Below are 13,648 nucleotides of genomic sequence, written 5' to 3'. Positions count from 1 at the left end.
TATTTTTGAATTGCTGTGAGATTTCTGACTGTGCTTTGTGTACAGTAGATTGTCAAGCTTACCAGAGTGTAGTTTGGCTGTCAGTCCCCAGGCGGTGTTGTGTACTTTCTCAGGGGATTCTTGGGCGGATTGTGTCCAGCTTCACTCCGGAGGCTCAGCTCCATCCCGTCCACTGGGACACAGGCCGCAGGCTGAGCCGCTGTTACTATAGCAACCGCGCCAACTCGGGCCTCCCGAGGTCTCATTGCCGAAAGTCCCGGCTGCTTCCAGCGGCAAAATCCGCTCCCAAACCAGAGGAAACTTTGAAGAGCGGCGGGAAAGTGAAGGAGCCGGGAGCCGGGGGGCGGGGGCCGGGAGCCGGGGGGGGCGTGGCCGGGAGCCAGTGGCCGGGAGCCGGGGGGCGGGGCAGGGAGCCAGGTGGCGGGGGCCGGGAGCCGGGGGGGGCGTGGCCGGGAGCCAGTAGCCGGGAGCCGGGGGGCGGGGCAGGGAGCCAGGGGGCGGGAGCCAGGGGGCGGGGAGCAGGGGGCGTGTCCGGGGGCGGGGCCAGGAGCCGGGGGCGGGGCGGGGGTGTGGGGTGCAGGGCGGAACCCGGGGTCGGGGGCCGGGGTTCCGGGGATGCTTTGTGTGTGACTCCGGCGGGAAGATGGCGGCGCTGGGCGAGTGCACGCGGCGATTGGAGCGCGCGGTGGAGAAGCCCGAGCTTCTCCTGAGGTAAATGAAAGCCGGCGAGAATATCCCCGCCACCGCGGATACGATCGTGTCCCTGGAGAGGGAGCACGCGGTGTCCGCGGGAACAGTCGACGCCTTCCGCGCCCATTGGGCACAGCAGGGGCTGAGGTGCCTTATAGACCCCGACAATCACATTTTGATTTGCCGTGTCTTAAGTTTCCTTTGTACTTTTTGTTTCTGTTCGGGCCGTTCCCCCTCCTTTTGGGGAGCCGCCCCCTTTTTCTTTGTCCTAATGTAATTTGAGTTTGTTTACTTGGTTTGACCCGAAAGACCCCCCCCCCCCCCCCGCCACCTGCGAGAATATACTGTTCGGACTGGAGTTATACCGCGCGGGAGTGCGCTGCCCGGGCTGGAGTTACGTTGCACTGTCTAGACTGAGGTTATACTGACTGGGAGTGCGCTATCTGGACCTGAGTTATACTGACTGGGTGTGCACTGCCTGCTTTTTGGGATAAATGCAAACAGACTTTCCCATAGAAACGTGCGAGTGAATATCTTTCTGAGACAATTGGCATGTGGGGAAATTGCATGTGTAAGAGGTGAAAGCTGGGTTGTTGCATTGCAGGGTAAGACTGTGGATTAACTGTACTTATCTATCTCCTAGTGTACAGGATGGCTTGGCGTCTGACTTCACTGCTCTCACTAAGGAGCTGTATGATTTACAGAAGGCACAAGAACCAGTTTCTGCTGCTGGAAACCCACTGAAGGAGCTGGTCGTAGAACAGTTTGATGAAGAGCAAATCTGGCAGGAGATCGAACTACAGAATGATTCTGTGTTGAACTATTTCAAACATACAGTAGCTTCTTTACTGAAGGGCACTTTTAAGAAACTGATTGATAGAAGAGCGGTGGGGATTGAAACTCCCAGGGAAGACTTTGAAAATAATGAGTGTATGGAAATAGATGGTGAGACTGAGGAGGGTACTACCCAGGAGGAGGAAGAATTAGAAAAGCAGATAGGAGAAAAAGAAGCAGTTCAAACAGAAGATCCTAGTGATGAAGACTCTGACCTTAACTTTGATATTGATGAAGTTGAGAAAAGAACTAAACTGCAGGCTAAAAGCCCTCAGTTTGCCAGTAGCTCAGAACTAGACGACAAATTTTTCAGACTTTCAGAAATGGAATGTTTTTTGGAGAAAGTCGAAAAGGAAGAAGAGAAGCAGAAAGATGATGATGACGATGATGAAGTGGATTACTTTGAAGATATTCCTTCTGAAGATGAAGAACTTATTCCAAAAACAAAGACCAAGATAAAGGTAATAATACTGCCTAGTTTTTATCTCTGCCCGTGATGGTGCTGACCCCTGCCCTATGGTGGGACTGACCTCTGCTCTGTATCAGTGATGACCCCTGCTGTAATATGGCCTTAAGAATGCCCATCAGTCTCCAGTAGCTTGAGGAACATAAGGGATTGGAGCAGGAGTAGGCCATTTAGCCCCTCGAGCTTGCCCTGCCATTCAATAAGATCAAGACTGATCTGAAGTGGATCAATTCTACGTACCTGCCTGCTCCCCATAACCCTTAATTCCTCTGTCTGTCAGAAATCGATCAACCCGTGACTTAAACTTATTCAACGAGGTAGCCTCCACCACTTCAATGGGCAGAGAATTCCAGAGATTCACTACCCTCTGAGAGAAGAAGTTCCTCCTCAATTCTGTTCTAAACTGACCCCCCCCCCCTTATTTTGAGGCTGTGCCCTCTAGTTCTGGTTTCCTTTCTATGTGGAAAGAATCTCCCTACCTCTACCCTATCTAGCTTCTTCATTATCTTATATGTCTCTATAAGATCACCCCTCAGCCTTCTAAACTCCAACGAGTACAGGCTCAATCTCCTCATAAGCTAACCCCCCTCATCTCTGATATCAACCTGGTGAACCTTCTCTGTACTCCCTCCAAGGCCAATATATCCTTTCGCAAATTAGGGAACCAAAACTGCACACAGTACTCCAGCTGCGGCCTCACCAGTGCCCTGTACAGTTGCAGCAAGACCTCCCTGCTTTTGTATTCAATCCCCCTCGCTACAAAGGCCAACATTCCATTTGCCTTCTTGACCACCTGCTGCACCTGTAGACTGCGTTTTTGCGATTCGTGCACAAGGACCCCCAGGTCCCTCTGCACAGTAGCATGTTGTAATTTTCATCATTTAAATAATATTCCATTTTACTATTATTTCTTCCAAAGTGGATAACCTCACATTTGCCAACGTTATACTCCAGTACAAGTTATACAAGTTAGTGTTCATTCTTTAGGTATGAGTTGAAGCAATGGACTATTGGGTCGTGGGAGGTGGTACATCCTTCATCCAGTATGCACAATTCTCTGTATTGTAACCAGGGTCAGGAACCCCTGTTTTCCCCTCTGTCTCCAATGCTCATGGGGTAATTCTACCCCCACGCTGTTCTCTCAGCTGAGATGAGTTTGCCTAGCAGAGGCTGAGGATTGGACCACTGTATGAGGTAGCTCGATAACACACAAACCATGCATTAACTGCGGGAGGAGTTGTAATGAACATCTTTAATGAAATAATCACACGCTGATCCAAATGACATGACCAACAGACACAATGTTCCTGACTCAGATTGCAGTTGTCTCTGTCTCTCTGCCACTCTTACTTCACCCACACTGCAGAGAGACTGAAAACTATGGGAAAGGTACATAACCTGGTCTGAGAGCGCATACTCATCTATCCAAACCCAGCGACCCCCATAACTGGCTTATAGGGAGATAGCTCTGCATCTCCTGCTAATAGCATCACTGTTCCATGGGGCTCAGGCAGTGGCCAGTCCAGCGGAATGCCCTTATTTCAGCCAAGAATCCTAGTACCCAGGTAGAACTAAAGCCTCTGCTGTCAGTGAGTGACTATCCTGATGGGGTGGAAGAGGGACTTCCACAATAAACTTCATAGGACCGAGGTAGTTCCAGGATGTGGATTGGGAAAGCAAGATGGGACAGCACCCAGTTAGAGTAGTTGCATTGTACAACCGTTTGTTTCTCAGACTCTGCTCTCTAAACTGCTCAGTACGCACCAGGCATTCAGTTTCCCTGAATGAACGGGAACTGCTGACACAGCCTGGTGGGGCACTACACGTTTCAATCTACCTGAAAGTAGGTACGTCTCCCTCTTGAAACACAAGGTTGACCATGGACCAGTCTTGTATACTGTTGCAAGCCATAGCCTGGACAGTTAATTGGTCAAGATATGACAGCAGCTTGGCTACACATCCTTTCTTTGTCAGTAAGGGATGATGGATTCTGGCTGTGCCCAGTGCTGCAGGTTGGGCAAAGTCATGATCTGTGACGTGACAGCAGAGTGAGGAACTCTGTAATATTACTGTTTTTACGCGTTTGATTTTTGTTTGCTTTTGTCAGACCAAGAGTTCCAGGAACCTGCAGTATAAGGATTACTTCGACCCAGTCGATGGTGAGGAACCTATGGGAGAAGATGGCGATGAGGAGAATGAAGGCGATGAGGAGAATGAAGGCGATGAGGCGGAAGGAGAACCACAGTCAGAAGAATTTGAGGAGGAGGAAGAAGAAATCGATAAGTATGTTTTCTCAAGTTGCTTTCTCCATTTCCTCCTCCCATCCCTACCAATACCCCCCTCTCCTCCCAAGCCCTAAGCACTGGATCCAACTCCAGCAGCACTGTCTTCCCTCTGAGTTCAAGTGGCTGTTCCTGTCTTGGGTGAGACTGAGTGTCAGCTGACTCACTGACAGTGGGTAACAGATCACCCCTTATCCTCCTCATCACCTGGAAGATAAACCTGGTTTAGCCGTTCTTTTGTGCCACATATAATCCAGGTGACTGTTGCTGGACTTCCTTCTCACACCATATTCCAGGTGAAGACTACCAACGTTGTGTACCTGCAGTGGGTACTGCTTTGATATTTTTGTTATACACCTTATGATGCAGTCCAGCACCCACTGGTCTTAACTGTTCTCTTTGGTTTGGCTTTTAATGATACGTACCTGGATTGCTGAACCTCTTTCATTTGTATACAATTACTGAGATCAAATGTAGAAGGCCAACCTACAGTCTAACTGAGATTAGTGATGGGATGGACCCTGGGCCACCGGACTTAGTGTCCTGGTCCTCAGAACCACTTCCAATGGAGTCCAGCAGAAGCTATTTGAAAGAATTATAAGCTGCACTGCTCCAGCAATTGGTCTGTGCCACACATCTTTCTAGTAATCTGCAAGATTTGATTTGTGATATTACACTTAATTAACAAAGAATAACAAACTGAAAACAGATGCATTTCTTTTACAGAACCAGAGTATATATCCCATATTTATTTGGTTTTCTTTCTGTGACCCAGAGACCAGGAGGAGATGGCTGAATCCGAGAGTGGCCAAGAGGCCAAGAGAGTCGATAAGAAAGTTAGATTTAATCTGTCAGATGACAGTGATGGGGATGAATCAGCTGAACACATAAGAAAAAAGCAGCCAGAGGAGCCCAAATCAGCCTTCGAAATACGTCAAGAAAAGGTAATTATTGTAATTAAACTTAATTCAGGGTATAATATTCACCCCCACTTACAGCAGAAAATAAATCTCAAAACACTTCCCTGAGCCATAAACAGCCCCAAAAGAGTTAGCCTGGAGATAATCGAAGGTTTAGTCAAAGAAATGAGTTTGTAGGATGGTCTTGCAGGTAAAGAGATTTAGGGAGGAGTTCCAGAGCTCTCTGTCTATGTGGCTGATGGTAGGATTACCAATAGTGGCCACGATGGGGCTGAGGGAGACATTAAGGATTGCAGTTGGAGGAAGGAGATTTTTGGGTTGGAGAGTATATGGCTCAATAAAGTTACAGATACAGGGAGGGTAACAACTGTGAAAGGATTTAAATTTGAGAATGAGCATTTTTAAATTTGTGGGGAAGCAAGAGGTAATATTAGAACTCAATACAAAGAAAGCCTTATAATCATAGAATTCCTACAGTGTAGAAGACGGCCATTTGGCCCATTGAGTCTGCACCAACCACAATCCCACTCAGGCCCTAACCTTATAACCCCATGCATTTGCCCTAGCTAGTCCCCCTGACACTAAGGGGCAACTTAGCATGGCCAACGCACCTAAACCGCACATCTTTGGAATGTGGGAGGAAACCGGAGCACCCGAAGCAAACCACGCAGACATGGAGAGAACGTGCAAACTCCACACAGACAGTGACTCAAGCTGGGAATCGAACCCAGGTCCCTGGCGCTGTGAGACAGCAGTGCTAACCACTGTGCCACCATGCCACCCTTGAAAAGATCAGGCGTTTTTATCTCTTCACAGGTGCAACCTGAACCTCTGAGAGTATTTCCAGTGTTTCCAGTTTTAATTCAGATTTCCAGCAGCTGCAGAAATTTGCTCTAGAAAGATTAGGGTTGTTGTTGTTGTTACAAGAGGTTAAGATTCTGGGGGGATTGGACAGAGTAGATAAAAACAGACTGTTCTTTGTGATTGAGATATGCATGCAAGGTTAAGTGTAAAATGATTATAGTACAGAGCAAGAGAAACATGTTTGCTAAAGGTTGAGAGGTTGTGGAGTGACTTTAGGGAAGGGTTGGATCAGTGGTTGAAAGAACAGAACATTGGCATGGGCTAAGAATACAGTTAGTGTGGAGAATAGCGCCTTGGTGTCCAGTCTGTGTTTTCTATGTAATTCCATAGATAACCCGTGTCGTGTTTTGTTTCCTATAGCTAAATGCACAAATCCAGCAGCTGGAGAAATCCGCCTTGGAGCAGAAGCCTTGGCAGCTCCTGGGAGAGGTCACTGCCCAGAAACGTCCAGAAAATAGCCTGCTGGAGGAGGATCTCCTGTTTGATCACGCAGTCAGGAAGGGTACGTTTTTCCCTCGCACATTCACTGCAAAACGGGCAGAGAGGCTAACAATGACCACTTGAAATGTTTTTGGTCTGTCTGGATGTATAAGACAGTGCGTTTACTGGCAAAGCATTAAGCTGTGTTATAGAAAAGCAAAACACTGTGCATCCTGGAATCGGATATTAAAATGGAAAATGTTCGAAATTCTCAACAGATCAAACAGCATCTGTACAGCCAGAAAGGATTTAACTCTTCAGATATGTTAATTTACATCCAGATTCATAGTTCTGATGAAGGAACATTGACCTGAAACATTAAGCTGTTTATACTTTATTTTGTACTGAGTTTGTGCTAATTTCTGATCTGTCTTCTCAGCTCCTGTCATTACTGAGGAGACAACACTTCAACTGGAGGATATTATTATGCAGAGGATTAAAGACCAGGTCTGTGGAAAGCTTTGTCAATAACTCCTGGACCATATTATCTGTTGAGGTTGGAGATTTTCCTGAGTAACAAACCACAAAACTGTGAAATAAGTTACTGAGGAAAATCTCCAGCCTCACAGCTTCTGCCCCATACTCTGGTATGTTGAGCAATGGATGGCTTGGAATATTCTAACTGTGAATTAGTGCCAAATTACATGGGCAGCTTGTGCTCGCCAAGTATTCACATGAGGTGCTGCAGAGACAGTGTGGCTCCATTAAAACCAAACACAAAACGGCAGGAAAACCAAGTCTTAACCAAGAACAAAGAGTGGGAAATGCAAAAGAAAGTGACAGTGAATAGGGTAGAGAATGAAGATATTGTAAAGAGTGGAAAGTAATGGAGTTATTGAAGTTAGATTAATGATTCATTTATCTGCAAAATTTATAACAAACTCTATTCTTGAATTATTGTATGTCTGAATAAAACTAATCTTTCTCACCCTTGGAAATCTGGCAGTATATATTGGTGTAATTAGATTGAGAAAATATTACTGTATTTTGTATGTGAGAGCAGAGAGATTAGTTGGGAGCGGGGGTGTGGTGGTCATGGAGTGATGCCAATATGATTTCCATCAGTCAGTCAATCATAGGCGGGGCTGTGATCTTGAGGTAAGCAGGAGTGTAAGGAGGAACTTGTTGGAAAGGCAATGCTTTGCCAGCTGTGGCTAACTTTAGGTTTAATAATTTAATATTCTAATTGCTTGCGGCTACATATAATCCAAGAAAAAAGGAAAATGCAAAACCAGTTCCTGAGAGAAGCCTCACTTTCATTATGGTGACAAGTATTAAATGTCCCCTTTTGGGATAAAATATCTATTCACCAATCAGAATAGCACAATCCTAGAAGAATCGTAGCTAAGGATGCAAAAGGAGGTTCAGGCAATGGCTGGATCAGTTTGGGTTGGAGCTGGAGCTGTGGTGAGAGGCCCACCCAAAGTCACCCTCACTTCTTCACTCTGGGCTTGATGTGTTTGTGCAACATTTTCTGTTTCTGCTGTGATTAATGAGATGAATGTTCAGTATTGATGCGTTTACTTTGCAATAAACAGTGGATTTTCCTTGAGGTTCCTTTTGATGTATCTAAAGCCATGTTGGAATCAGTTGGGTCTGATTCACTGCACTATTCCTGTTTTGTAAGTTCTGTCACTTGAGGTTGATCAGTTAATGAGTAAACATCGTGTGATCTGTGTTACAGGCCTGGGACGATGTTGTACGTAAAGAAAAACCAAAAGAAGAGATCTTTGAATATAAAAAGCGACTCACCCTGGACCATGAGAAAAGCAAAAAGAGCCTGGCTGAAATCTATGAGCAGGAATACTTAAAGCAAACTGAGGTAATCACCTTCGGTAATCTCATGAGGCTCAAACAGTTTTGTGTTTAGATGAGGTTTGAACAAGTGATTAATCTGAATGGAATTGCTACAAACTCAACACCAAGGCTAAAGGCGAGAAATCGGAGCCGAATCTGCCTCGGGTGAGACCGTGCACAGTTGTGTCAAATTCATTGGACCCCCTCCCTAACAACAGTGGGTGTGTGTCCTCACAACAATGGACTGCAGTGGTGTTCAAGAAGGCAGCTCACCGCCACCTTGTCAAGAGCAATTAGGGATGGACAAGAGACACTGGCCTAGCCAGTGATGCTCACATTCCACCTGCAAATAAAAAAATGAAATAATTTGACAACACTCACTGGCTTTGAACACAAGATGACTAATTGGGTGAGGTAACAGACAGTAACTGTCCCCCAGCGAGAGTCTGCACCTTTGGGAACTGGGTGCCAGCGAGAGTCTGCACCTTTGGGAACTGGGTCCCAGCGAGAGTCTGCACCTTTGGGAACTGGGTGCCAGCGAGAGTCTGCACCTTTGGGAACTGGGTCCCAGCGAGAGTCTGCACCTTTGGGAACTGGGTCCCAGCGAGAGTCTGCACCTTTGGGAACTGGGTCCCAGCGAGAGTCTGCACCTTTGGGAACTGGGTCCCAGCGAGAGTCTGCACCTTTGGGAACTGGGTCCCAGCGAGAGTCTGCACCTTTGGGAACTGGGTCCCAGCGAGAGTCTGCACCTTTGGGAACTGGGTCCCAGCGAGAGTCTGCACCTTTGGGAACTGGGTCCCAGCGAGAGTCTGCACCTTTGGGAACTGGGTCCCAGCGAGAGTCTGCACCTTTGGGAACTGGGTCCCAGCGAGAGTCTGCACCTTTGGGAACTGGGTCCCAGCGAGAGTCTGCACCTTTGGGAACTGGGTCCCAGCGAGAGTCTGCACCTTTGGGAACTGGGTCCCAGCGAGAGTCTGCACCTTTGGGAACTGGGTCCCAGCGAGAGTCTGCACCTTTGGGAACTGGGTCCCAGCGAGAGTCTGCACCTTTGGGAACTGGGTCCCAGCGAGAGTCTGCACCTTGAGGAGTGCAGAAATATTTTGAGTTTCTTGTTTATTAGTGATCTGATATTTGGTAGGTTGAGGTTGTAATTTTTAAATTGTCACTGTGAGTCCACTGTTTGAGTGTGTGAGATCACAATGCTGTTGGGTGGCTATATGCATGGTCCATTTTTAATCAAACTGTTCTCATTGCAGCAAAAATCAGAAGTAGAGGAAAACGTGCAGCATGCAGAGATCCAGAAGCGTATGGATTCCCTTTTCCTCAAACTGGATGCACTTTCAAACTTCCAGTTCACACCCAAACCGGTGAGTAAAGGAAATTGTGTCATGCTGGAGACTAACTGGAGACAAGTGTGGACTGTCTGTGTCCGCTGCAATCACAGGCTGTACTTACCCCCACTGGACAGTCATTACTTCCCTTACATTGTTTGACATTAAGTGTGACGAGATCTCATGCACTATTGTGGACTGTGCTGGTCGAGCTGATTCCAGCTAGCTAAGACAGAGGAGAATCACAATGTGCCTCAGCACATTGGTAAAGGGCAAAGCAGCTACAATTCTTGCTCCGTGAAACTGCTGTTGTCAACCCTGCTGGAAAATGTGATTCGATGTCTCACAATCTTGACGCATACAGGAAGAATGTCCACTTTCATTGAGCAATACCTGTGGTACTGTGGACATTGTGAGTTAGGTTTTCAGAAGAGGCGACTGTCAGATGGACCTGGTAAAATCATAAGCACTCTTCCCTCCATGTTGGAGTAGAATTTCACATTTCAGATTCTGGCATCAAAACATAAAGTGTAAAATTTAAGTGCTGTGTATTTCCTTTGATATTTTAACTGTTAATTTTGTAGTTGACTGCACTTGCTGTTTGGATGCAGTCAGTTTGTGACCTTCACACACTTACCTGAAGAGCAGGTTTATTGCTACAGCTCACAGCACTCTGACTCTCTGATCATAATGCTGTCTTTCTGTTTGCTGCCTTACCCAGAGCGCAGTCAGCATTGATCTTATTGAATGGCAGAGCAGGCTCGAGGAGCCAGATGGCCTACCCCTGCTCCTAGTTCTTACGTTCTTCTTGTTTTCAGCTGGCATTGTGCCAGAGGAGTAAAGAAAGGGTTGTTTAAACTTCTCTGGTGATCGGGGTGAGTTTGTAATGGTATTTGTGTTTCTTTTGTTAGCCTGTGCCTGAAGTGAAGGTGGTCTCTAATCTGCCATCCATCAGTATGGAGGAAGTGGCACCAGTGAATATCAGTGATGCCACTCTACTGGCACCAGAAGAAGTCAAGGTAAGAGACTAAAGAGAACAAAGAACAAAGCATGGGAAACAGGCCCTTCGGCCCAACGAGCCCACACCGCCATCTTAACAATGTATTTTTCCTATACCTCCCTTGACCCGTGTCTATGCTTACAGTACCCCCATTGGAAACCAGATTCAGGGGAGAATAATTTAGGGACAATTCGTTACACCAATCAGCCTAAGAGCACATCTTTGGGGTGTGGGAGGAAACCCACGCAACCACAGGGAGAATGCGCAAACTCCCACAGACACTGGCCCAAATCCATGTATCTGCACAGCTAGCAGTGATATTCACTGAGTTGTTGTGGTGCCCATCTGCTGGTCCAGTTTTAAACACACACAAACAACGCGAAGTACTAGGCCACTCTCAACATCCAAGAGCAGCCCTCGCACGGCCCACCAAGAGGAGGGCAAACAGTGCTGATCTCCACCTTGGAATGGTACTAACTTCCACGGTGCCCAGTCTGTGCTAACTGATGGCAGCTGGAAAACAAGTACGAGATGAGTGTGCCTTTTAGCTTTAGAAAAAGAAGCTAAGCTTGTCCCTCTGCTGCTAATTGTGTTACTCCTTGATGGAGCGTGAGGATGAACACTTTCAATAAGGGGCTGCAGCACAGCCAATCTGTTGTCAGTGGGTATGTAAAGGGCGGGGTGCTGTGATGGGCAAGTAGGGAGGCTGTAGTTCAATGAATACTGACTTCCTATATTATTATTGAGGTTGTTCATGAAATTTATTATTGAGGCTGTTTGGTACAGAACCTGGCTGCTTACTGTATTGAATGAGATGCAAGACCTGTAGTTAATGTCTGAGCATTGCTAATTGGGTTGATAATTACAGGAGAAGGGTCGAGCTGGGGACATCCAGGGGGACATGGAAAAGACAGCAACAGACAAGAAACGGGAGAGAAGGAAGAAGAAAAAAGTGAAGCGTCTGCGACTGAGAGAGAAGGAAGCGCGTCAGAAAATGTTGGAGAAGATGAATGTGAAGCTGAGTAACAAACGATTGAAGGAAAAGAATATGGAGAAAGTGAAGAAATTGTCCCAGGAAGGAAAGGCAACTTTGCTGAAGGTGAGTACAATATACGTTGATCAATATTACAGGCAAGTCAGCTATGTAATGAAGCTGATTAATACGTCCCTCACTGACTGAGGTTAAATTTATAATTGATTTCCTTTCAATGGTTTCTCCCTTTGTCAGCTAATCACCATTGGTCCTGTTCACAGCAAGGAGTGAATGAATCAATTCCCTGTTTCCTTTACAAAATGTTCAGGCCAGTTCCTTCCCTGTACGGCATTGCAAATACAAATAGATCTTCTCCCCATCAGCGTCATTTCAATTGCTTCTGTTCTCCTTCAAAGTCCTGACAGTTTCAGATGTTGGGGTTGATATCAGAAAATACACTATCTGAGAGAGAAAAGATGGGTTAATGTTATGGTTGGATCCTTGTACAAAGAACCAGCCCGAAATGTTAACCTAACCTTTGACCCATTAAGATAAACTGAATGCTGGAAATACGCAAATATTTGGATTAGATCATTTGCCCAAATTGCTTTTCACGTCTCTACATTACCTACTCGTTCTTAATACTCTCACTTAATCAATTACTGAGTTATTTAAGGCTCTAGATGGTGAAGTAGTTAAGATCATTTAAACTCACTCCTTTAGATCAGTAGTGGTTAACCTGCAGCCCAAGGGCTAACATGTGGCCCATTAGGGTTCAGGATGTGGCCCACAAAACATATTGTTGACTGTTGCAAGGTTGCTGCTGGTTTCCATTCATGTAGTTTTTTACCTGATGGAAGTGATACATACATGAAGCAAGGGCAAGTGAGATGAATGCTGGTTGCTCACAATATTGACTGTGAGAGCCGTGCATTCCCTCTGTGTAATCATGCGTAAACATTTTGTTTTTACCACTTGAAGTTGATAGTTCTATTAATATATGACTGATTAAGCATTTTCTATAACTTATAAAATTTTGGTAAGTATTCATCCTTATTCAAGGGAAATAGTTTTCAGTCTTGTGGCCTGGCGATGGAGGACGACAATCATGTGACCCTCTCACCAGCCTCGTTGCCCATCACTAGTTTAGATATCCCTGGGGCATCACTGCTCTGAATAGGAGCTCCTGTTTATGCAGTAGACCCTGGCACTATGCAGCATTGTCTGGGATAATCTGCATTCGCGAATTCCTTTGTTTCTCAATGTAATTAGGGTTTCCTCCAGATACTCCAGTTTCCTCCCACACTCCAAAGATGTGCAGGTTAGGTGAATTGGCCATGCTAAATTGACCCTAGTGTCATGGGGGATTGGTGGAGTAAATGTGTAGGCTTACAAGAATAGGGCCTGGCCGGGATTGTGGTTGGTGCAGGCTCAATAGACTTAATGGCCTCTCTGGTTTTAATTCACCAGGAAGGAAAAGCTAAATTTTCTATTTTCAAAAGCTAACTTGCTTTTTTTTTTACTATTAAAAGGATGAAGGGAAAGACAAATCTCTACGTTCGTCAAAGGCTTTTTTCTCCCAGTTACAAGATCAAGTGAAAGCTGAACTGAAAGGAGCCAAGGTTGGAGCCAAGAAACCCAACAAACACCAAAAGCTTTCAGCAAGCAAGCTGAAACTTTAATACAGCCCCTTCAGCTCCTCTACATTACTGACTCATCATGTACCTAATAGTAGAACATTCCAAAAAAGCAATCTCAAACTATGGCTTTTTTCCCAAATAAAATACTGATTTTTCTCTACACTGTACAGAGTTACTTTATAATATTTCTAGGTCGTGTGATGGAGCTGCAGCAGACACCTGCTAAACTTTACTGACCAGTGTGACAAAAATAATCTTTCTTTAAATATTTTATTCATGCGTGCAATGTGGGCAGCACCAGCTAGAACAGCATTACCCTAATTACCCAGGATGCTGCCTGAGATGGAACATTTAAGATGGGAAGGGTTGGA

The 13,648-nt window shown here is 45.9% G+C and overlaps 1 protein-coding gene across 1 annotated transcript; it reads left to right on the top strand.

The window, feature by feature from the left end:
* The first annotated feature begins 613 nt into the window (after positions 1-613).
* mphosph10 (M-phase phosphoprotein 10 (U3 small nucleolar ribonucleoprotein)) lies at positions 614-13,437 on the top strand. The gene is made up of 11 exons (XM_080216022.1): positions 614-711; positions 1,334-1,985; positions 4,098-4,273; positions 5,048-5,216; positions 6,417-6,558; positions 6,916-6,983; positions 8,221-8,358; positions 9,590-9,700; positions 10,576-10,683; positions 11,533-11,763; positions 13,170-13,437. Exons 1-11 carry the CDS (start codon positions 644-646, stop codon positions 13,317-13,319), a joined length of 2,013 nt encoding a protein of 670 aa, XP_080072148.1. The 5' UTR covers positions 614-643; the 3' UTR covers positions 13,320-13,437.
* The last annotated feature ends 211 nt before the right edge of the window (positions 13,438-13,648 follow it).

Source organism: Carcharhinus amblyrhynchos, chromosome 32 (assembly GCF_965287045.1).
Source record: "Carcharhinus amblyrhynchos chromosome 32, sCarAmb.v2.hapA, whole genome shotgun sequence".
Taxonomy (NCBI): Eukaryota; Metazoa; Chordata; class Chondrichthyes; order Carcharhiniformes; family Carcharhinidae; genus Carcharhinus; species Carcharhinus amblyrhynchos.
The sequence above is the reverse complement of the archived record's forward strand: the minus strand, read 5'-3'. Positions and strand labels throughout refer to the sequence as shown.